General features: G+C 44.2%; 7 protein-coding genes across 7 annotated transcripts; 3 read left to right on the top strand and 4 right to left on the bottom strand.

Moving 5' to 3' along the window:
• Positions 1-882: 882 nt before the first annotated feature.
• Bfra_008919 (putative vacuolar atp synthase 98 kda subunit protein) lies at positions 883-3594 on the top strand (the record flags this gene model as incomplete). The annotated part of the gene is made up of 4 exons (XM_037339274.1): positions 883-1011; positions 1062-1140; positions 1191-3197; positions 3245-3594. The coding sequence occupies 4 exons, from the start codon at positions 883-885 to the stop codon at positions 3592-3594; spliced, it is 2565 nt and encodes an 854-aa protein (XP_037190840.1).
• Positions 3595-4636: 1042 nt separating this feature from the next.
• On the top strand, positions 4637-6596 carry Bfra_008918 (putative aminotransferase class i and ii protein; the record flags this gene model as incomplete). The annotated part of the gene is made up of 6 exons (XM_037339273.1): positions 4637-4742; positions 5020-5495; positions 5555-5917; positions 5973-6198; positions 6259-6481; positions 6542-6596. 6 exons carry the CDS (start codon positions 4637-4639, stop codon positions 6594-6596), a joined length of 1449 nt encoding a protein of 482 aa, XP_037190839.1.
• A 706-nt stretch (positions 6597-7302) lies between these two features.
• On the bottom strand, positions 7303-9253 carry Bfra_008917 (putative gmc oxidoreductase protein; the record flags this gene model as incomplete). Its single annotated transcript, XM_037339272.1, has 3 exons — positions 7303-8586; positions 8643-8990; positions 9047-9253. 3 exons carry the CDS (start codon positions 9251-9253, stop codon positions 7303-7305), a joined length of 1839 nt encoding a protein of 612 aa, XP_037190838.1.
• Positions 9254-10321: 1068 nt separating this feature from the next.
• Bfra_008916 (putative 3-hydroxyisobutyrate dehydrogenase protein) lies at positions 10322-11728 on the bottom strand (the record flags this gene model as incomplete). The annotated part of the gene is made up of 1 exon (XM_037339271.1): positions 10322-11728. One exon carries the CDS (start codon positions 11726-11728, stop codon positions 10322-10324), a length of 1407 nt encoding a protein of 468 aa, XP_037190837.1.
• Positions 11729-12619: 891 nt separating this feature from the next.
• On the bottom strand, positions 12620-16269 carry Bfra_008915 (putative glucooligosaccharide oxidase protein; the record flags this gene model as incomplete). Its single annotated transcript, XM_037339270.1, has 8 exons — positions 12620-12731; positions 12787-13178; positions 13237-14126; positions 14188-14578; positions 14907-14992; positions 15382-15567; positions 15641-15895; positions 16242-16269. 8 exons carry the CDS (start codon positions 16267-16269, stop codon positions 12620-12622), a joined length of 2340 nt encoding a protein of 779 aa, XP_037190836.1.
• A 994-nt stretch (positions 16270-17263) lies between these two features.
• On the top strand, positions 17264-18662 carry Bfra_008914 (putative c6 transcription protein; the record flags this gene model as incomplete). Its single annotated transcript, XM_037339269.1, has 2 exons — positions 17264-17368; positions 17574-18662. The coding sequence occupies 2 exons, from the start codon at positions 17264-17266 to the stop codon at positions 18660-18662; spliced, it is 1194 nt and encodes a 397-aa protein (XP_037190835.1).
• Positions 18663-19111: 449 nt separating this feature from the next.
• Positions 19112-20575, bottom strand: Bfra_008913 (putative aspartic-type protein; the record flags this gene model as incomplete). The annotated part of the gene is made up of 3 exons (XM_037339268.1): positions 19112-19799; positions 19864-20181; positions 20256-20575. The coding sequence occupies 3 exons, from the start codon at positions 20573-20575 to the stop codon at positions 19112-19114; spliced, it is 1326 nt and encodes a 441-aa protein (XP_037190834.1).
• Positions 20576-21874: the final 1299 nt, after the last annotated feature.

Genomic DNA, 21874 nt, shown 5'->3' with positions numbered 1-21874 from the left:
GCCCGAATTGCTGATGCATTTCAGAGGACGCCTTTGGGATACCATCGCCAATGTTCAATAAAGATTAAGATACTTGACAAGCATGGCACTATTGGATCCGTACACAGAAGCAATAAGCTGTCGATCTTCGAATTGACCATACAATTTCAAGGACTATCTGCAACCAACAAGATTGCTTTATCAACGTGAATACCTTGCTTGTCATGAACACTGATAGTTCTGGCGTATCCCTATTCTACGGCAAATTGTCGATTACTTGGTCAAAAATATTCAATGGTCATCGGTGCTCTGATCACCAATAAATTCTATACCATTGCTCTGTGGTTCATCCACCCGTTGATCGGATTCTCGCAATGTTTTTCTTTGCTTGCACGCAGGTCCAATTTGAGCCTTTGTGGAAAATGGCTGTAGAGTTAAGATGTACATAGGTAGATAATGACGGTTATGACAAGAACAATAATAATGATAGTAGAGATTATGGCATAGAAAGAATTGTCTTATTGGTTCAAAACAAAACGACTTTATTGATGTTTATGAACCCGGGGAATTTACCTTTTCTTGCAAAAGGAATCTCGAGTAGGTATAGGTATCATATAGTTGTATCGAGAGACTTGGCCGGATGTTGTATACGCAGTCCAGATCATGAAAAGGTTAGAGAATATGTTGGATTGCGAATTGAAATGACTGTGTATTGTCACGTGATAAACTAGCTCAGGACATTGTCGGGCGCTAGGTATCGAAGCTTAATATCGTTAATGATGTGCTGCCATCTTCCAACATTTGCAACCTCAAAATCAATCCTACAAACCCACCTCAACTTGCTTGGGAAGCTTCACACAATTGCCAAAATAGAATCTAGGGATTATTCCCAGGCTTCTCATTATGGCACCGTCGCAGGACACCATGTTCCGCTCAGCGGACATGAGTTTGGTCCAACTCTACATCGCCAACGAAATTGGACGCGAGATTGTAAACGCATTGGGAGAGCTTGGGCAGATTCAATTTCGAGATGTATGTCTCAAGTCTATCAGATTATGATGAGTTACTAATGGATTGCGCAGCTCAACTCCGACGTCACTGCTTTTCAACGGACTTTCACTCAGGAGATAAGACGACTCGATAATGTTGAAAGACAGCTTCGTATGTGCCAACCTCTATCTCTTGTTTCATCGATACTAATTGATAATTAGGATACTTCCACACCCAAATGGATAAAGCAGGAATCCCTCTTAGAAAGCTAGACCTTGACATCGAAACTCTAGCCGCTCCTTCCGCCACCGAAATCGACGAGCTTTCTGATCGCAGCCAGAGCCTTGAGCAACGAATTGCATCATTGAATGACAGCTATGAAACTTTGAAGAAGAGGGAGGTAGAGCTTACTGAGTGGAGATGGGTTTTAAGAGAGGCTGGGTCTTTCTTCGATCGAGCTCACGGAAATGTGGATGAAATCAGAGCTTCCACCGACAACGACGATGCTCCTCTCCTGCAAGATATAGAACAATCACACCAAAATGGGGATGCTGAGAGGTCGTTTTCTGGTATGAATATTGGGTTCGTGTCCGGAGTCATTCCCCGGGATCGTATTGCAGCATTCGAGCGTATCTTATGGAGAACCCTTCGAGGTAATCTTTACATGAATCAATCGGAGATTTCAGAACCCATTGTTGATCCCACGAATAACGAGGCCATCAACAAAAACGTGTTTGTCATTTTCGCACATGGAAAGGAGCTTATCGCTAAGATTAGAAAGATCTCGGAGTCTCTTGGTGCGGATCTTTACAGCGTGGATGAGAATAGCGATCTTCGTAGGGACCAGATTCATGAAGTCAATACTCGTTTGAGCGATCTTGGTAGCGTTCTTCGTAACACAAAGCAAACACTTGACGCTGAACTCACTCAAATTGCTCGGAGCTTGGCTGCCTGGATGGTCATTATCAAGAAAGAGAAGGCTGTCTACCAAACACTGAACCTTTTCTCGTACGATCATGCGAGGAAGACTTTGATTGCTGAGGCTTGGTGCCCCTCCAACTCTCTCCCTTTGATCAAATCAACGCTTCACGATGTCAACAATAGAGCAGGCCTTTCGGTACCGTCGATCATCAATGAGATTAGGACGAACAAAACTCCTCCGACCTACCAGAAGACTAATAAATTCACGGAAGGCTTCCAAACGATTATCAATGCTTACGGTACGGCAAAGTACCAAGAAGTCAACCCTGGTCTCCCAACCATCGTCACTTTCCCATTCCTCTTCGCCGTCATGTTCGGTGATTTCGGACATGGTGTTATCATGGTTTGCGCAGCTTCGGCTATGATCTACTGGGAGAAATCATTGAAGAAAGTTCGCGATGAACTTTTCTCAATGGCTTTCTATGGTCGATACATCATGTTAATGATGGGTATCTTCTCTATGTACACTGGTCTCATCTACAATGATGTATTCTCCAAGTCGTTCTCATTCTTTCCAAGTGCTTGGGCTTGGTCAGAGAATTACCCCGACTCTATTGAGGCTCATCTTAAGGAACCAACAGGATACCGATATCCTTTCGGCCTCGATTGGATGTGGCATGATACGGAAAACGACCTCCTGTTTACCAACAGTTACAAGATGAAGTTGAGTATCTTGATGGGTTGGTGCCACATGACCTACTCATTGTGCTTGTCCTATATCAATGCCCGTCACTTCAAGACTCCTATTGATATTTGGGGCGTGTTCGTCCCAGGCATGATTTTCTTCCAAGCTATTTTTGGTTACCTTGTTTTTGCCATTGTCTACAAATGGTCAATAGACTGGCAGGCTATTGGCGAATCGCCTCCAGGTCTATTGAATATGTTGATCTACATGTTCTTGTCGCCCGGAACCATCGAAGAGCAGCTTTACTCTGGCCAAGGATTTGTTCAAATCTGCCTTGTTCTCATTGCTGTTGTCCAAGTGCCAATTTTACTACTACTCAAACCATTCTATCTTCGATGGGAACACAACAAAGCACGAGGAAGAGGTTACAGAGGCATTGGTGAAACATCCCGAGTCAGCGCACTTGATGGCGACGATGATGATGACCACACTTTGGACGGTAGAATAAGTATGAATAGCGAAGGTGAAGGTGTCGCTATGATTACACAAGATATTGGAGATGAAGAACATGAGGAATTTGAGTTTTCTGAAGTCATGATTCATCAGGTTATTCATACAATTGGTACGTTTTCTCACTCCCATAATTTTATCATTACTAACATTGCCCAGAATTCTGCTTGAATTGTGTGTCTCACACCGCCTCATACCTTCGTCTATGGGCCTTGTCCCTTGCGCATCAACAACTTTCCGTTGTGTTGTGGGATATGACCCTTTCTATCGGTCTTCACATGACCGGTGTTGCAGGTGTCTTCATGGTCGTGGTAACATTCACTGCATGGTTTTTCCTCACAATTGCCGTATTGGTTGTTATGGAAGGTACTAGTGCAATGTTGCACAGTCTTCGTTTGCATTGGGTCGAAGCTATGAGCAAGCATTTCATGGGAGATGGCATACCTTTCGAACCATTCTCCTTCAAGCAAATGCTAGAAGATGATGCTTCAGCAGCTGATATTTCTTAAGAGTCGAATAGTTCCTTGTCTTTATTAGTTTGTTTTTTTCATCCTCGTAGATCCACCTGTAGAATCAAAATGTACTTTACCATACCTGTTTCAATATAACTTATTGATGGCTCTAAATTTATAAGAAAGTTGATGAAGGGGCAGCTTTTCGCCTTCCTCCAACGGTGACGATCGCCTTTGCACGCGATATCTACACTAAGCGATTCGCTACGCTTTGCAGGATAGATTAGCCTTGACGTCGTATCCAGATTCCAGATTCCAGATTCCAGATTCCAGACACCCAAAAAATCCCGGGCTCGTGATGCAGCATCTGGGTGGATATATTTGTTGGTGGCACCAATCATTCTAAACCTTTTAGTCTCGTGGGGGGGCTTCGGGGGCTTTTACAGTGGGGTTGTACTTGTAGGCTCGAGAGAGGGTACCTGGGCTGGATAGAAGACGGCAGATTTTATATTAAATTCGTATGTCATAAGTGAGACATTCATGGCGTCGATATTTGTTGCAACGCTTTACATCGTATGTGAAGAACGGTGTATGGGGGAACAGCTCCCTAGGTACGTTATCTACACCGATATTCCAGACAAATGGCTCATTCTCGATTTTTCTCGGGTTGTGCTGCGTAATCGATAAGGCGGAAGAAAACAAGCTTTTCCCTTGTATCCCCTGTTCATCGCCCCGCGACCACTAATTTTTTGGTCAGAGTTACACATAACGGCAGAATTGAGAACCCAATCAACCCAATTTTTTTTACTCTGATCCTTTTTTTATATACTTGCTCCATTTTCTCTCCAACTGAACTGTACACCCCACTTTCCTTCTCCTTTCTCCGCTCTTGTTCTTAAGAGCTTGTTTTCCTCCATTTTACTAAAAGAGATCGAAGAACGGTGCCATTCAGTCATTCTTAATCATTCACTTCACCTCAGCCTTGTACTAACTTGTACATACGAATACAACCTGACTGTTTATAAGATTGCGGAAGAGCTCTCAACCTTTGATTGAATCCAATACAACTACATCACCTTAAGAAGAAACAATAGACAACATGGCGTTTAACAACAGAAAGTTTTCCATGAATAGGTCCACTGGAGCTCCAAGATTGTCGTCCAAGCCAAACAGAAGATTTTCTACTCATGATCCTTCTGCCAATGGTAAGTTCTTGACTTTGTTTCTCAACGTTTCTTACAGAAACCATCTATAATCCCGGAGAGCCATAGCATCTCTTTGCGATACAGCCATCTTCTTCGGGAGCAGTAGCTCTTTTGGGACGGCACAATTTCGGGGGAGATTAAAAAAATGCTGGGGATTGCGGGGCAGAAATTGTAAAAGATGTCTATGTACTATCATATTCAAATCTCTCTATGCATATAGAGGAAGTCGCACTGTTTATTCACTTGCTTTCTAGAACTTAACTGACCATGAACGAAGAAATGGACTCCAAGATTCACAAGCAATTCCGCAATGCTCACGAAGGCCACAAAACTCACGCAGGACTTGATCCTACCCGTGCCTCTACTGGTGTAGTCTGGTGCACCGAAAGAGCTTATGAGCATGGATTTGCTGAGGAGCCTGAGAAATGGGCAAACCTTGGACAGGGAGCTCCTGAAGTCGACGACGAAATCGCTGGCAGTTTCAAGCGTCCCGAGAGCATCGATATTACAATGGCAGGCAGAGAGTACGGTCCTACAGCTGGTATTAAGAGTTTGAGAGCCGCTGTTGCAAACTTGTACAATGTACATCACAGAGAGGGCAAAGAAAGTCAATATACTTGGGAGAATGTGTGCATTGTTCCAGGTGGTCGTGCTGGATTGATCAGAATTGCCGCAGTATTGAATAATGCTTATTTGGGCTTCTTCATTCCTGATTATACTGCATACAACGAGATGTTGTCATTATTCAAGAATGTAAGTCACCCCCTTTCTCCACTTAATGAAACGAATACTTGAAAGCTTACTTCGATTAGTTTGCGGCAATTCCATCCCCTCTCTCTGGAGAAGATGGTTACCACATCCACCCTAACAAAATTGAGGAGGAGATTTCTCGTGGTACCTCAGTTATCTTGACTTCAAATCCTAGAAATCCTACCGGAAAGGTTGTCAAGAACCCTGAGCTTGCTGAAATTCAAGATATCTGCAGAGATAGAGCCACTCTCATTATGGATGAGTTCTATGGAGGCTATAACTACACCAGTGATTGCGATGGTACCACAATCAGTGCCGCTGAGAATGTTGGAAATGTGGATGAGGATGATGTTTTGATCATTGATGGTCTCACCAAGCGCTTCAGATTACCTGGATGGAGAATTGCGTGGATTGTCGGACCAAAGGTTTGTTTTGCTCTCTATCTCTCAAGTATCGCCAGTCATACTAATGGTGAAATAGGAATTTATCAAAGCCATCGGCTCATGTGGTTCATACCTTGATGGTGGTGCCAATGTTCCTTTCCAAGAGGCTGCTATTCCTATGCTTGAGCCTAACAAGGTTAGGGAGGAAATGAAGGCTCTGCAAAGCCATTTCCGTGACAAGCGTGATTATGTTATCAACCGTCTTCGTGAAATGGGTTTCAAGATCAAGGAAGTACCTGATAGTACCTTCTACTTGTGGTTGGGTGAGTCAACTAACGCCAACATTCTTTGGACCCAAAAAAGTTAACTTGATGAAACTACAGATCTCGAAGGACTTCCGGCTGCAATCTCCGATGGTCTTAACTTCTTCCAAGCATGTCTTGAGGAGCGTGTCATTGTCGTCCCAGGTATCTTTTTCGATTTGAACCCAAGTAAGAGAAGAGATTTGTTTGATAGTCCTTGTCACCATTTTGTCAGATTCTCCTACGGTCCAACTATGGAAACTTTGAAGATGGGATTGGATGGCATCGAGAGAGTAGTTAATAAGTAAGTTTTTCACCAATATTTTACAAGACGGCCTAGGGAAGTATACTGATCAACGGATAGATTCACAAAGCCAGGAGAACCATTAGAGCAGGCAATCGAAGATGATGAAGAATAGAGAATCATGAAAGCTTTACATGCGAAGAGATAATAGACAGCAAGTTATAGTGGCATACCTGACTTCTAGCACGATGGATGTTTTCGTTGAAACAATAGCATTTGGACATACGGAATATATATGATGAATAGAACATGCAATGTACTTGAACAAAGATATTCACATACTATTGTACACTCAGTTATCTCTTGCGTTAGGACCAGAAACAGGGGTTGTATTATAACAATCAAGTGTCTGCTTATGCAGAACACATCTGTATGATTTTTTTTTTGCCTCAATACTAGGTTATTGTTTCCTTGGTATTCGCTTCTGGTTTACTCTCTTTTTCCTCCATCATTAGTAGTTTGGCAATCTCGATTCTTCGTATGGAATGCTGGATTTTTGAGAACTGCTACGATGTGTAGAGAAGTATTAACAGATGTGCAATTTCCTCTTCTAAAAGTTTTTGATGTGCATTTTCAATGGGTTGATATGTCCTTTGATAGTCTACAGGATATTATATTGTGCGTTATTTAGAAGACGGATTATGGTCATAAATATATACATGAAATTAAGGCTTTACTCAGACGTGTAAAATACACAAGTCTAGAATAAGCTTTTATACATAGGTAAGGCAGATATGGAAGAGTTCGTGAATAACCAAGTGAAACCACACGCCTTTACTCCACCAACCTAGATTCCATCATCACCATCACCACACCAAACTCTAATCTCCATTCCTAATCCCCGCCGCAATCTTCTCCGCAAGCGCATACACCGTACTCTGCGGATGACCGGGCGGCAAAATCGCAAACGCGCTCGCATCCACAACCCTCAAGCCCTGCGTGCCGAAAACCCTCGCTTTACTATCCACCACCGCCATGGGATCGCTCTGAACCCCCATTTTACACGTACACGCGGCGTGCCATACCGTATGCAGCGTTTTCTGAATCGTCTCGAGGATCTGCGCATCGCTGGAGACGGAGGGGCCGGGGAAATACTCCTGTCCGATGAGCACGGGGGCCATGAATTTAGAGGAGAAGGCGGCGCGCGTGCGTTTGTAGGCTGCGACTGCGACGGCTTGGTCGGTGGGAGAGGTGAGCCAGGAGGGGTTGATGATGGGGAGGTCGGAGGCGGAGGTAGAGGCGAGGGTGACGGTTCCGCGGGAGAGGGGCGCCACGAGGGCGCTGAGGATGGTGGCGTATTGGTAGCCGTCGCGGGGTTGGGTGGTGGGGAGGCTGGCGAAGTCGCCGACGTAGCCGGCGCCGGAGAGGTATTCGATTTCGGGCCAGTCGGGTGGGAATTGAGCGAGATCGTTGAGGGTGGAGGAGGAGAAAGTGTTGCGGAGGGAACTGGGGAGTTTTTCCCAGCCGAGGTAGTCGCAGATGGGGTTGGTTAGGGGGCCGATTTTCTGGATTAAATAGGGTCCTATGAATTGTGCGGCGGTGTAGATGAGATCGTTGGCAAGTCTGGTCAATGTTTGCACTTTGACACGATACGTAGGACCGAAGAAAACGTGATCCCACATATTTTGGCCCACGCCCTCAAGGATGGAAATCGCTGGGATGTTCCATTTGGCTAGTGTATCTTTGGGGCCGATTCCCGAGAGCATGAGAAGTTGAGGGCTTTGAAAGGCACCGGCTGACATGATGACTTCTTTCCGGGCATTGATTGTGTACGGGATGATACCGAGTGATGTGACGCTGACACCGGTGGCTTTCTTGTCGTTATCGAAGAGAACCTTTTGCGCAGTGGTGAGTGAATAGACTTTGAGATTTGAGCGTTTCTGCACTGTGGAGTCATAGTAGGCTGTTTGAGATGACTCTCGTTTTTGGCTGGAAGGATCAATAGTAGAACTGCAATACTGTTTGCCCATGAGGGAACCAGTGTTGAAATCTTGAATATCATTTATTCCGATTTCGCCTAGGGAACCCTCCATGTAGCTCGAAAAAGGTTGTGCATAATTAGCATACGAAACCTCCAGCGGCCCTCCCGAAGACGAATATGCAGACTAGAGATGTCAGTCAGCATTCTCCACGAAGAGATTGATGAATAAGATATACTCACAGCGCTATATTCTGCAGATGCATTAGATGCCCGACTCGATCCCGGAGGAGTGAACCGAACACTTTTCTGAAAGAAAGGAAATAGCCCATCAAAAGTATACGATTGATCATCCACCGCATCAGCCCATTTCTGATACGACTGCGTGGTACCACGCTGATATATCATGAAGTTCCTCGCTGAACTTCCACCGAGACATTTTCCTCGGGCATATGAAATCGAGCGACCCGCTGCACCAGCTTGGGGTGTCGTCACGAATTTCCAATCTACAAGCGGATTGGTATCCGCTGGACTAGAGCCCGCCCAGAAGGAGTCTCCAGCTGGAGTTGAGCTGAGTGCGGGATTGGTGATCTAAATATGTTTAGCAAATGTATGATCTCGTGATGAAGATGTTTGTTTGTACTTACCTGGTAGAAAGTTCCGGCTTCGATTACTGCTACTGTGGTCCCTGGATCTTCGGATAACCGTGAGGCTATTGTCAACCCTGCAGTTCCACCGCCAACAACTACATAGTCGAATGTAGTATCTGCTCTCTTTGTTGGGCCATCGCTTGTGGGGGCAGCAATGCTCAGAGGGATTGCAGCGGCGGCATATAAAAAAGACTTGAAATGCATCTTTGTGATCACCGAGAGGAGTATGTACAGTTCTCAAGATAAATGCATATTAAAGGGGAAATGATCTTTAAGTTATAGACATATTTCCACGTCCAAGACGATTGCTAGGTATGAGATCATACGATGGAATTACCCTTAGTCAAGGAGCACGAAGAACCACTCGTGCCTGAATCCCCATACTAAGCCTCTCCACACGGGATTAAAACTAGAAATACGGTTGTGCCAACCTACCAAGAAGCGATGTAGCTTTCCGACGGCGAGCAAACCATCATCAAAGTGAGCAGCAATAACCGAGAAAGCACAGCTACAGCGATATTTAGCAGCATTTCCAAGCCTCACCAAAATATCCGCTCTATTTCCAAGACGTCCTTGCGAACAGCGCTAAACCACATTTGGAAGAGACGAAGCCAAGCTCACATAATTGGATTCCGTGTTGCCTAGCTAAGAAACGGGAGGATATCGCTACCGCAGCATTGCCGCAAAATACAACCCATTTGATGATTTCCAAGCCGTTCCTGGATCCATGTGCCCAGAAACTTAAAGTGCGCTGTACTAGAAGTAGCACTTGAGCTATAGTGATCTACCGTTTTTGGTGGTAGACTAAGAGGTGGGAAGGCATTTGGGGGGTGCGGGTGTGCGGACGGACGGGCCCTTGCATCGTGGTATTGAGTCGTGTTGTAAAAGACACCGGATAAACATGTCATAAGATCTGGAACCTCGACACTATCAAGAACAATCACAGTCGATATTTCTGAATTTAGTATCCTCTTTAATACGAAGCTTCCCCGCTTATGAAGATTTGGAGACACAATTAACTTTCGGAGATATACTTGGTTGAAACAACTCACAGCAGGAGCCAAAGTTACTAGTTTCTGCAGGAACGAGATGATGCATAAAGTGCGGGGAGATTCCCACGTAATATTTGCCAATGAAGCAAGTTAATTTGACTACATCTACAGCCATCCAAACCTTATTCTATGCAGATTAACTTCATGTTAGTGTCCAGGAAGAACGATCTCTATTATTGCCGTCAAAGCTCAGATATCGCTCCTTGATGAAGCTACTTCCTCATGCAAAGCCAGGTATGGGAAATGTGACGATTCCATCCCATACTCTCACAGCTGCTACATCAGGCTCATTACCGGAACCTCGAGTTCTCGCCAATTGTAATATCTGTAGCGCTGTGGCTGTGAGATGTAAAGGGTATCTGAGACGGCTCGCTTCCTCGATTGCTATATTCTGTTTGATTGTGAGCACCATATACTCACGTGGTATGATTTCGAGGGGTTCTTGGAAATTACTTACTAGACGAGCAATAACATCATTAATAGAGGATTTCGAGGCACACTTTCCACTTAACAAAGCTGGCACTCTATCTACGAACATGGCGCTTGCTCCAGCCGCCCCTTTTACTACATCGTATAGCATCCCGGTGTTTAGACCTATAGCTTGACCAAAAGCCATTGCTTCTACTGCTGCGACTAAATGTACACCTGCTAGTATATCTTCAACTAGCTTCAATCTCGGGTCATCCGCACTTGTAGTAGAGATCGTAGTCTGTTCGAAGACAAGACTTGGCCGAGTGGGGATATAAGCTCTGACAAGTCCAGAATCATCATCTAGACCAAACCCGGAACGTACGCCGGACGCCAATACTTGCTCAGCTGCAGAGCAAAGGAAAAGTGGGCATTTGACTCTACGGCCATCGGCTGTCACTATACCCATATCTTTAACAATAATGTTTAAAGCCGAAAACGGGTGAAGATTATTCTCCAACATATGCGGTACTCTATTTCCTAACATCCAGCTTTCACCAGATGATTTGACAAGATAGTCAAAAGCCTGCTTGGTGTTGAGACCCAAGAATGCAGCAAACCCCATGGCTTCTGATGCCATAATCATATGTATACCCGCGAGAGCTTGATGTACCATCTTAACCTTGGTACCCGCCCCCAAACCACCAGGGATTATATGCAATGGATCTGCCATGGCGTCCAACACCGGGTTCGCGGCTCCCAGCGATTTCTCCGGCCCAGAAGCAAGAACTACGAGCGTACCAAGAGCTGCTCGGCCGGTCCCTCCAGATACAGGTGCATCTACCAATTCCACATCTTTCCTGTTATATTTATTATCGAGTAGTTCTCTAACTTCCGGTACGTGTTCGGGGAAAGCGGTGGAGCTTAATATTATCGTAGCATTCGGTTGTAATTCGTGAATAGCTCCAGTGACATCGTCAAAAAGAACCGCAAGTGTTTGCGCAGCGGTTGCTACCATGATCACGACGTATTTTGCCTTGGCGACGGCAGATCGAGGTGTGGTAGCTGTGTTTCCGCCCGCGGATCTGAATTTCTCGAGCGTGGGTTCGTAGACATCGAAGCCAGTGACAGAGAATGTTTTGAGCAGGTTTGTAGCCATGCCCATCCCCATAGCTCCAAGACCGATGAAGGCCACGACTGGTTCATCATATGAAGGCATATTGACAATGTGGAATGAACAATAGATGAATCGGAAGAACAAGAATTGAGGAAATGCTACTTAAACTTGAAGAGGGGTAATGTGAAGTCTTCACGATGAACCTCCCCCTACCAAACCCACCATTTAAAGAACCATATAAATGGATCCATCCAATATCAATACCCCTCATAATTCACCCCAACACCAGACCAAACATGACGTTTATATATGCAGCAGTTCGGACTACTTGCCATTTTTGTTTTTGTTTCGTGGGGGTTCTCGGATACTTATCCGCCAAATCAATACTCCATAAGCTAGGTACAAACAAGACTATGGAACATTTGGACCCCGCTCTAATTAAACAAGCCAAAAGCGATGTACTGAAGGAATATTTATACTCTTTTGAATATAAAATATTAAATCAAGTAATTAATTTTTCTATTTGAAAGTTGTAAAAAAAAGAGTATGCAAGAGCTTTAAAATCATTTTTTTCTCATCTTCTTTCTTTACATTCAAAAGCATATTATTGTTTCTTTCCGATACCAAGATATCACCCCAGTATTTTCAATGTATAGTTTTACCCTACTCTGAAGAATAGCTCCCCTTTTATTGTTATAAAAGTCCAGTAGATGAATCATACACTTTACTTGCTCGGAATAAAGTCCCAAAATATTATTATCCTCTCCATAATCACAATATAAGGTATTAAATCTTTCTCTTCTATTTTCTATATTTCTGTGAGAACTAATTTTCCAAATCCCAAGAATACCCATTAAAATATTACCATGCCATCCTTTTCAAACGCCATCATATCTCATCCATGGATACCTCGCGGCATATCATCTATCATCTAAACATTACTGCTTTTTTTTCTACTTCTCCCAGCTTAGATTCTAATCTCAATCCTTTGTCTTATAACTCATTCCAATCACCCCCACAAGAACCTTTCTCCTCACGAGCAAGTTCCAAATCCAATTTGACACCCAGTTCCACAGTACGTACTCGTACTGCCACACCATCCATACTGCGAACAGCAGTTTCCAAACGAGCTTCCCTGGCACGTGTACCCATTACCACACGAGGCATCAGTTGAGACTTTCAACGACGATGTTGCAGTAGCTTTTGACGTCGCAGATGTAGATGTTGGTGCAGATGTAGATGTAGACGTAGCTGAGCTTGTGGATCCACTGCCACTATTTCCAGTATTATCATCAGCAGCGCCTATACTCTGTGGATTCCAGAACACTTCGTTGGGATCAATATTTTGTTTAATGGCTAATAATTTGTTGTAGGCAGTTTGTCCGTATCCGAGCATCGCGGCATCGTTTGCGCTTAGTTCTGGGTCTACGTAATTGAGATATACTCCAAAATCGCTAGATGCACCAGCTGAAAGAGCACTATTGAGAGAGTCGACGAAGGGTGTTATAGCGTCATCATATGGTGGCAAAGAGTTGGATGTAAAGCCATAGTTCTGTCAAATGTTAGTCAGGTGTGCAAATAATCCTGTTTGTTGAGGAAGGGAGACTTACCTGGAAGACCCAATGAGCGTCACGATCAGAGTATGCCGAAGAATCAGAAGAAGGCACATTGATCTGACTATCGGCACCTCCATACAAATCAATAATAGTGTACCAAGGAGAAGGAGCACTTCTTCCTTGATTCAGAATGTAAGTGAAGTAGCTAGTCAACTGAGCGGAAGTCAACGGCTCTGCATTTTTCGTAACCACAGATTTGGCATAAAATGTATCGTGAGCAACGTATCCAGTTAATGGTTCCTGAAGCTGTCCTCCATTGTTTGCACTGACTAGAGCATCTGTCCATCCTAGAGATTTAACACTGCTAGTGCCGGCAGTGGGAAAAGCGGACAATATCTCTGGAAAAGTGACGCTCTCGAATTGGTTCTGATCACAGCTCATGCACCAGCCACTAAGACTGAATGATCCATAGTTGTCGATGTAAATACCTAATGTGATATTTTTATGAATTTTGGTAGAGTCGAGAGTAAGTTCTTGGAGTTTGGTGAAGGACGAGACAGCAGTGCTGACACTATCTAGTGTTGCAGGAATACTAGCTGCGAAAGTAAGAACAGACGGTGGAGCCGCAAAAGTCTGGAGGTAGAAAGCTGTGGCAATAGCAAACGAATCGGCAGCTCCTCTCATTGCGTAGAAAACATCGGGATAAGCTGTGGCCGTCGTGTGGATTTGTGTTCCATTGGCAAGAACCACATCGAGACCAACGATAGTATCAAGAGCCAGACCCCAAAATCTAGATGCGTATCCATAACCTCCATGAGTGAAATGTCCACCTATTCCAACCCCTGGACATGTCCCATGTGGAACAGCTCGTTTGCCCTGACTGTAGAGTCCAAGAGCGAGATTTCCTAAACGTACACCTCCTCCAACAGTAGCAATGTTTGTTTCTAGAACATGTTTGATTAGACGTTGTTCAGAACGCAGATTCAAGATATCGTTCGAACTTACGAGCATCAACGCTTATAAAATTGAAGTTCTCAAGACTGACGATAAGACTTCCATCTTTACCACCAGTTGAATAGCTAGCATATGAATGTCCGCCTGATTTAGCCTGTACTTTAAGTCCGGCAGCGGCCGCACAAGTGATTGCGTCACTGACATGTTGTGAGGTGGTAGGTAAAGTGACAACAGCCGGGGTGTATGGTAACCGAAGATTATAAGGGGAAATAGTTGTAGCCCATGAAGATGAGGTACTATCTTGATATGGAACAGAGTGCTGAGTCAAGCAGTCTTGAATGCTTGAAGCGCGGGTTTCGACTCCAGCAAATGGGTATGAGGAAGCCAGCGGGATAACTAACAAGCCAAATATGATCCGGGCCATGATGATTCGAAAGCCATGCTAGAAATCGTGTTAGCAACATGATCTTTTGACAGAAGTACTTCACGTGATTGTCGCAACAGTTCTAAGAATTTTCAAGACTGAAGTAAATTTTAGTTTGTGCGTGCTTACAATTTGTGGATTCGTCCGATACATTGCGAATTTGCGATTTCTGGTGGGGAGAGATGGCTAGTCAGGTAAAAAAATCAAGAGGGAAAAAGTCCGGACGAAGAGTGATGTCAAACTTGAACAATGAAGGGAAATATGTGCTTTTAAGAACACCACATCTTGGCTCTCCTGAAAGGTCATGATTCAAGTCACTTTGATGCCAAACCATGGTACTCCGTACCGTTGGAATAGGAGAAATTGTGGATGGCTTCAATGTTTGATTGAGATTTTTACTGATCGCCATCTGCCAAGGCCCGCCGACAGGGACTGAGCACTGGCAGCAGCCGCCAAAAGAATAAAAATAGGCATAAGTATGTAAGGAGTTGGGTGTGTTTACGGGTTCCATTGTGTTGCTCTCGGAACAATTTGGCCAAAGCTGCGGTGAATCACTATTGATGACAGGCATTGACACATGCGGATATCCACAAAATATCTTGTACCATAGAGGAAATACGAACTGCAGCCTACTAAGCTACGCTCAGCTGTGTACGCCACCCATTCATGCCGTTTCCATATAATTTGACAAGTTCCATTCAGAACTCTTCCAAACGCCTTGTCCAAACGATATTATCGTTGTAATACGCATTCCGTGTTTCCTGTCATGTTGTGCGTGTTCGTAAAGCTTCGGTGATCGAAGCCCAAGGACAATCAATTACTTTCCTCGGGGTTTGGGATCCCATCTCCGCTTCTGCTATGATATTGCTTTCTCAAAAATTGTTCAATTGGCACATCGTGTTGTGGCCGAACTGGGGGTGCTTCATTGCCCTTCACGGCTGTATCCTCTGGTCCTTGTTCCAAAGTTGATTTTTGCAATGCGCTTATGCCTGGTATCCACGAAAATGCTTTCATCATTAGCGGTCTGCCGTCGGGATTTCATGGTTCAGCCTGACCAGCAATGCTGAATTATTTGCCTACCTTTCTCTGTCAGGCTTTCTCCTTCCTTTTCTGGTTGTCCCCCACAAGCAGCTTGATTCAATTTATCTTTAAAATCGCCCTTCCTAAACTTGTTCCCGTGTGCATCTTTTCCAACCATGTTCTTGTCTTGGTCAGGATCATAAACACCATCTTTAGAAATCGCAGATACACTGTTGGCTACAGTCTCGTATGCGGAAGAAGCTGTACTCTTCAATTGATCGATGGTCGAGGGTTGAGATGACATGTTGGAGGAGTCTGTGGTCAGTCAGTCAGTCAGTCAGTCAGTCAGTCAGTCCGTCACTCAGCCCTCAACGAGATATGAAACCAACAAGAGGATTGTTGGGTGGAAGGAGTGCCAACCGAGTCAATTGAAGGCTGGCAATGCTGTGAGAACTTGCCAACACGCGTAGATGTGAATATTGAAGATAAACGGTATATAATGGATCAAGAAAACGAACGAGCTTGGAATTGAAAATAATGCGTTATCGATGTGGTTGTATGGTTGTGGCTTGTAACGTAACATACAACATAACTTCCTCTGTCCTCGTACCCGACAGAGAATATCACCAAGTTATCCGCTTGACGTCAGTGAGAGACAAACAGCCAAGCAATTGCTTTGGAGATGTCATCTTCCGATTATCCGTCGAAAACATATCAAATCTTGAGAAAGTTGGACAGAAGAATCGAATCAATTAATCACAACAATCAAGCTGCCGCAACAAAGCTCAAAATAGGATCAATCAATTCTTATATTGTCAGCCCTATAGGTCATTCTTCCATATGGCCCACCTACTGACAATACGTACCGGTACAGCCCCTTTCGGTCTCTATCCGGATCAACTTAATCGCCGCTTTTTGTATGTTCCGTTCTTAGAACTTTGTGAAAATAATAAGATTCTATGAAAATCGGGAACAACCTTGGAATTTACCTATCCTATCTGATCCAGGAATAGGTATTGAACATCAGCCTCAACCCTTTTACTCCATCCATATATAGGTACATAACCTTAAATACGGGCAGGTAATTGGTATTTTCACTCTCAGACCAACCCCGCTTGGTTCTGTGCGACACGATGCTACTGCCATGCTGTGCTGTCCACCCACAGATACTTACTCACTCGCATGTTCCCAATCTTTAAGTCGACGTTCACCAGGATGACAGTAGAGTGAGTGAGTGAGTATACTGAGTACTCCATGCAAGCAGGCTTATATATGAATTATCTGTTCGATGTTTCCAGTGAACAGTAAGCAGCTATCTATTAAGGTTAACATCTCAAATAAACCTAAATAGATCATCGCCCGGAAGAGGAACATTAAAGCATTGCTGCATTGTTCTTCGGACTTTACTACTGCTGCCGAAATCCCCGATTTGGTTTTAGCTACTCATTTTTCATCAACGGCTACATTCTGGATGTATTTGTATTAATAAAGGTGTTGGACCCATCTTGTGATTAGTATATATATATATATACATATAAGAGCTTATTGGGCTTTCACGAGGAATCAGAGCAGAGTGATACATACTCGGGGATCTACATCGCACCCACACCGAGGTTCCCCATCAACGACAAGCATTAATTCCAGACTCGAGAGTGGACTGATGATAACTCTGTAACCAGAACGATGGATAATGATGTCACAAGACCCGATAAAATGTTCAGTTCTTCTCGTCGCTCTCACCGGAAAACGAGGACGGGGTGCAATAATTGTAAGAGGAGAAAGATTAAGGTTAGTTAAAGCTGCCGTTTGACTGATCCGTTTTGCATCCTTCTGCCCAAGCCGGCAGCAGTACACACATAGGTAAGTTCCAAGTCTTCATTTCATATCCTACAAACAGTCCATTTGACATTGTGTATCTTTAGTGTCAATTTCTTGTTGCCCTCACTCGAGTGTTGATAGACCTCAGTTGAACAGTGGCTAACTCATCGATTAGTGTGGCGAAGGAAAGCCTAGCTGCTTGAATTGTATCAAGCATTCAGTACAATGTGATTATTCAAAAGCGGATGCAGCAACTTCGGCGAAGAATACACCGCTCTCCTCTCCTGGATCATCAACTTCAGTTTCAGCTCCAAATAATGTGCTGGGTCGAATTGTCGAGGGCCAAGACCCCTATCTGAATCTTATGGATTTGGAGGTCTTCAACAACTTTGTCGTGTCAACAAGCAACTCACTTAACTCCAATCCTGTGGTAAGAAAGATATATCAAACCACGATTGTCGAGATTGCACTTCGGCACGAATTCGTCATGCGTGCGCTACTCGCTCTATCGGCCCTCCACATGGCTCGCAACAGGCCTGATCGGAGTCAACAACTTCATGAGTATTCAAAGCAGCAACATGAAGCAGCACTCCGTCAAGGCACTGCGTTCATTCCTCACATTACCACTGAGACCTGTGCAGCGCTCCATGTCTTCTCGATATTCACCGGTATGCACACATTAGGTCGACCTCGCAGTGTTGATGAATTTGTAATTGTCGGCGATAATGGAATTACCTCATGGCTTGTGCTATTTCGCGGTGTAACCGCTATTATCGATCAATTCAAAGACGCACTTCTAACAGGGCCTTTGAACACCCTGTTCAAAGCCAGAGAAGAAAGAGTCATGTTACGTCAAACATACGCAGATGATGAAGTTGAACATCTAGGTCACCTAAGAATTGCAATCGAAACCACAGTACCCGATGAGCATGAAGTACAAATATATACCGAAGCTATCCGCGGCTTGGAACTTTCGTATCAATTCATGTACAAGTGTCCAGCTGAGCAATATGAGACGGGGGACATTTTTATCTGGCTTTTCCGTGTTCCTGATGAGTACTTGAGTCGTCTAAATGATGGTACCCAAGAAGCATTAGCAATTCTTGCATATTCAGTTGTGTGTTTTAGGAAGCTGGAAAATCTCTGGTGGATAGAAGGATGGAGCAATCATTTAATGGCCAATATCTATCAGTTTTTGGATGAAGAACACAGACAATGGGTTCAGGCACCTATCGATGAGATTGGCTGGGTCCCATATCAATGATCAGAAAATGTTAGAATCGCAAATTCTAAGGAGTTCTTGGGCTCAGTAAGGATAAGGACAAATCAAAGTTGAAATATCATCTTTACACATGTTTCTTTTATTAATCGTTTTCAGAAAGATGCATTGTATTTCGAATCTAGCAAATTGTACACCTCTCTCAAGATTCAAAATTCTAACGCCAAATGGCATTGGGCAAGCTTTCTACTCTCGTAGAAGGCACAACGGGCTCCTCTTCAAGGCTGCGTATCACTTTTGTGTGTTCAGGAATAATCTAAACATCGCTCTCATCTATATTCTCCATTATGGGTTGTACCTTCATAAATTCATTATCTTCACTTCAGCTTTTAAATATGTACAATAGAATCATCAAACCTCTCAACTGTGCTCATTCTAATCTTCAAAATGGCAGCTTTCCCCCCTTCAATCACTTCTCCTTCTTTTTGCTCCACCTAGTAAGTATCATTACTGGTATAGTTTTCCCTAGCAGCGAATTGCAACACGCCAGCCCCAACATCAAAAACGGTAACGACGTTCTTCTGGAAGGTGTCGCCCAAAATGTATAAATCATCTGCAGTATCACTTCCACCATCATCAATACCGCTAATGCAAACATCGTTTCCATCATCATCAGTACCAGCGTAGAGAATCATATCGAGAGGATTAGTATAGAAGACTGTACCGCCAATCTCGATACCAAAAACAGGTGGAACAGCAGTACAAGAAACGACATAGGCGCCCTCATCATTGCTGTACACGGCAGCCGGCACAAAAGCCTTGTTAATAGCATTAGCCATCGTGGTAGGGAGGTAATTAAGCGTGGTTCCCGAATCGACAATGTATTGAGGAGTCGCCGCGCCGGAGATGGCTTTTCCGTTTAGATATGCGGCTTGGATCTTAATGGTGTAGAAATCGTATGTTTTGGGGTATCCGGTGATGGATGTTACGAGGATGGGGGTGCTGGCGAAATCTTGCACGAAATCGACGGGGGGGACACCGCCGAGAGCGAGGTAGCCGGCGGGGCCGGAGACGTCGCGCTCGATGGCGAGACTGAAGAGCGAGTCGACGAGTTCTTCTTCGTACATGGTGGTGAAGATGGGGTTGTAGACTACTTGGGTGGAACCTTTGTAGGCAGATGTACTGATGAGGTGTTAATATGAGTTTCTTTCTTCGTATTGTTCAATGTTTGTTGGGGAAAACTTACATTCCGGGATAAGCCATACCGACCAAACCACTGGTTGTTCCGTCACCTTCCCATGCAGCAGATGTGACTAAAGCGACAGTGGTGGTTACATTGATACCGGCAAAAGTCACGGGCTGCGATCCAAGAACACCAGTGAGATACTCTCCATCGCCATAAGTAATGGAAAATTCTTCGCCCGAGATAGCTTTGAAGGTGGAATCTTTTGTGTAGGTTGGGCCAAATGCACAGGTGGCTTCCGAGGCACTCTTTCCGGTATCGAGATTAACACAAGAAAACCCAGTCTCGGCTAACCAAGTATCACTAGATCCGGTGTCGACACTAGATGAGAGGAGAACAATTAGTCTATGATATCTTCCAATCATCGAGTTAACTATTTCCTGAGAAGTACTCACATAACCTCAAAAGTTTGCGTTCCAAATGTAATATCCGTAGCAAATTCTTCTCCTTCAAATAAACTAATAAGAGCAGTTGAGCTTCCATTGACAATATCCAAATTCTTCAAGAATCTAGCTGCGCTTCTGACTTTAGAGCCTCCGGTGGACTTTTTGGTAAGTTCCAAGACATTGTCTGTAACGACGGGAATACTTCTTGGTCTAGAAGGAACGGCACTACGAACAGAGATCTTTGAGTTTGGAGCGCGGGGGAGTGAGCGAGCGGAGGTGAGGGAAAGGAGAGAAAGAGTAGTAAGGGTGGAAAGGACGGGGAAATACATCTTGAAGGGTGTCCTAGTGAGAAAATCCGGGAGATGGAAAAGAAGCTGGCACTTGGAAGAATGCTACAGGAAAAAGAGAAGAGGAAGAAACCCAAGAGAAGCAAAGGCTTCTTCATATACTCCTTCCCCATAACGCGCGCATATCTGCAAATGATAGCATCATACATGCACCACTCTTTCGCTATCAGATTAATCCCACATTCCCCTGCGGAAATCTCTTCACATGCACGGTACAGATCCAAAAAGGCAGTTGAAGAACGATATCTGCGATGAGTAGATAAAGTAGTTTCCTATCAGAGATACCATGATCCGCTGCAAGGCACATTAGCACCTCCGCCCCTCCATCAAATCCCAATATCTTGATTCTTCGGCATTGAGACGACACATCTCGTCAACGATTGGTGGATAAAGAGCCAAGAGAAACAATCACAAATCCAGGAACAGAGTAGCATTGCGGAGAAAGGTAGGTCGCAGGTATTGTCACTGAATGATTTACTAATAACATACTAGTAGGACTGAAGGTGCGCAAGATGAATAGAAATCCAGATAAGCATTTCTGATCCCCGCAGCAATCATTGGCACGATTATTGGCGCAGAGAAGTGGGAGTGGATGGCGAGGATGGAATCACCCAGAATCCGTCCTTATCACACGCAAAAGGGAAGGAGATACGCGGCCTGTAGTTTTACAGGGGGCTGGCGCATTCAAGCTTTTGTGGGGAGTTTTGCCGACACGGGCCGTCGTGTTATGCACAAGGGAGGGGGAAAAGATGATTGTTAATTGTGTGATGTTGTAGGGTTTTGAATGAGGTCTTGAGGAAGAATTGTGTAGTTATGATATGCCTTTTACTGGTCAATTTGGCCGATAATTAGTAGTTTATGTTCTGATTCACGGTATACCCGATATTTAATCTGATATGTGATCTGACGATACGACTAGGGCTACAATACCTGGCTTGTGGTTAATTGTTAGTCAATGATGAATAAGTCTCTTATAGAACTATCTTCGACTCTATAGTACTCAATGCCATGTCATCTCATACCTGCTGAAATGCTATTGTTTGTATTAATCAATCCGCCGTCACCGAAGTCACTTCATCAATCAAGGTGAAACTTACCACATGGTTTTTTGGTAGAGATATTATTGAATTGGGCGCTCTGAGAGCAAGAAGAATATCAAAGACTCCTACTTGAGACACCAAGTCAAACAAATTGGATCTGTTTTCTGTTAATGCAGTTTCAATCTCATCATCACTTGCCCCTCTCTTATTAATTATGACCACTCGGACACTATAGCACACC

This window comes from Botrytis fragariae (genome assembly GCF_013461495.1).
Source record: "Botrytis fragariae strain BVB16 chromosome Unknown tig00000101, whole genome shotgun sequence".
Classification (NCBI taxonomy): Eukaryota; Fungi; Ascomycota; class Leotiomycetes; order Helotiales; family Sclerotiniaceae; genus Botrytis; species Botrytis fragariae.
This window is presented reverse-complemented; position numbering and strand designations above follow the sequence as displayed.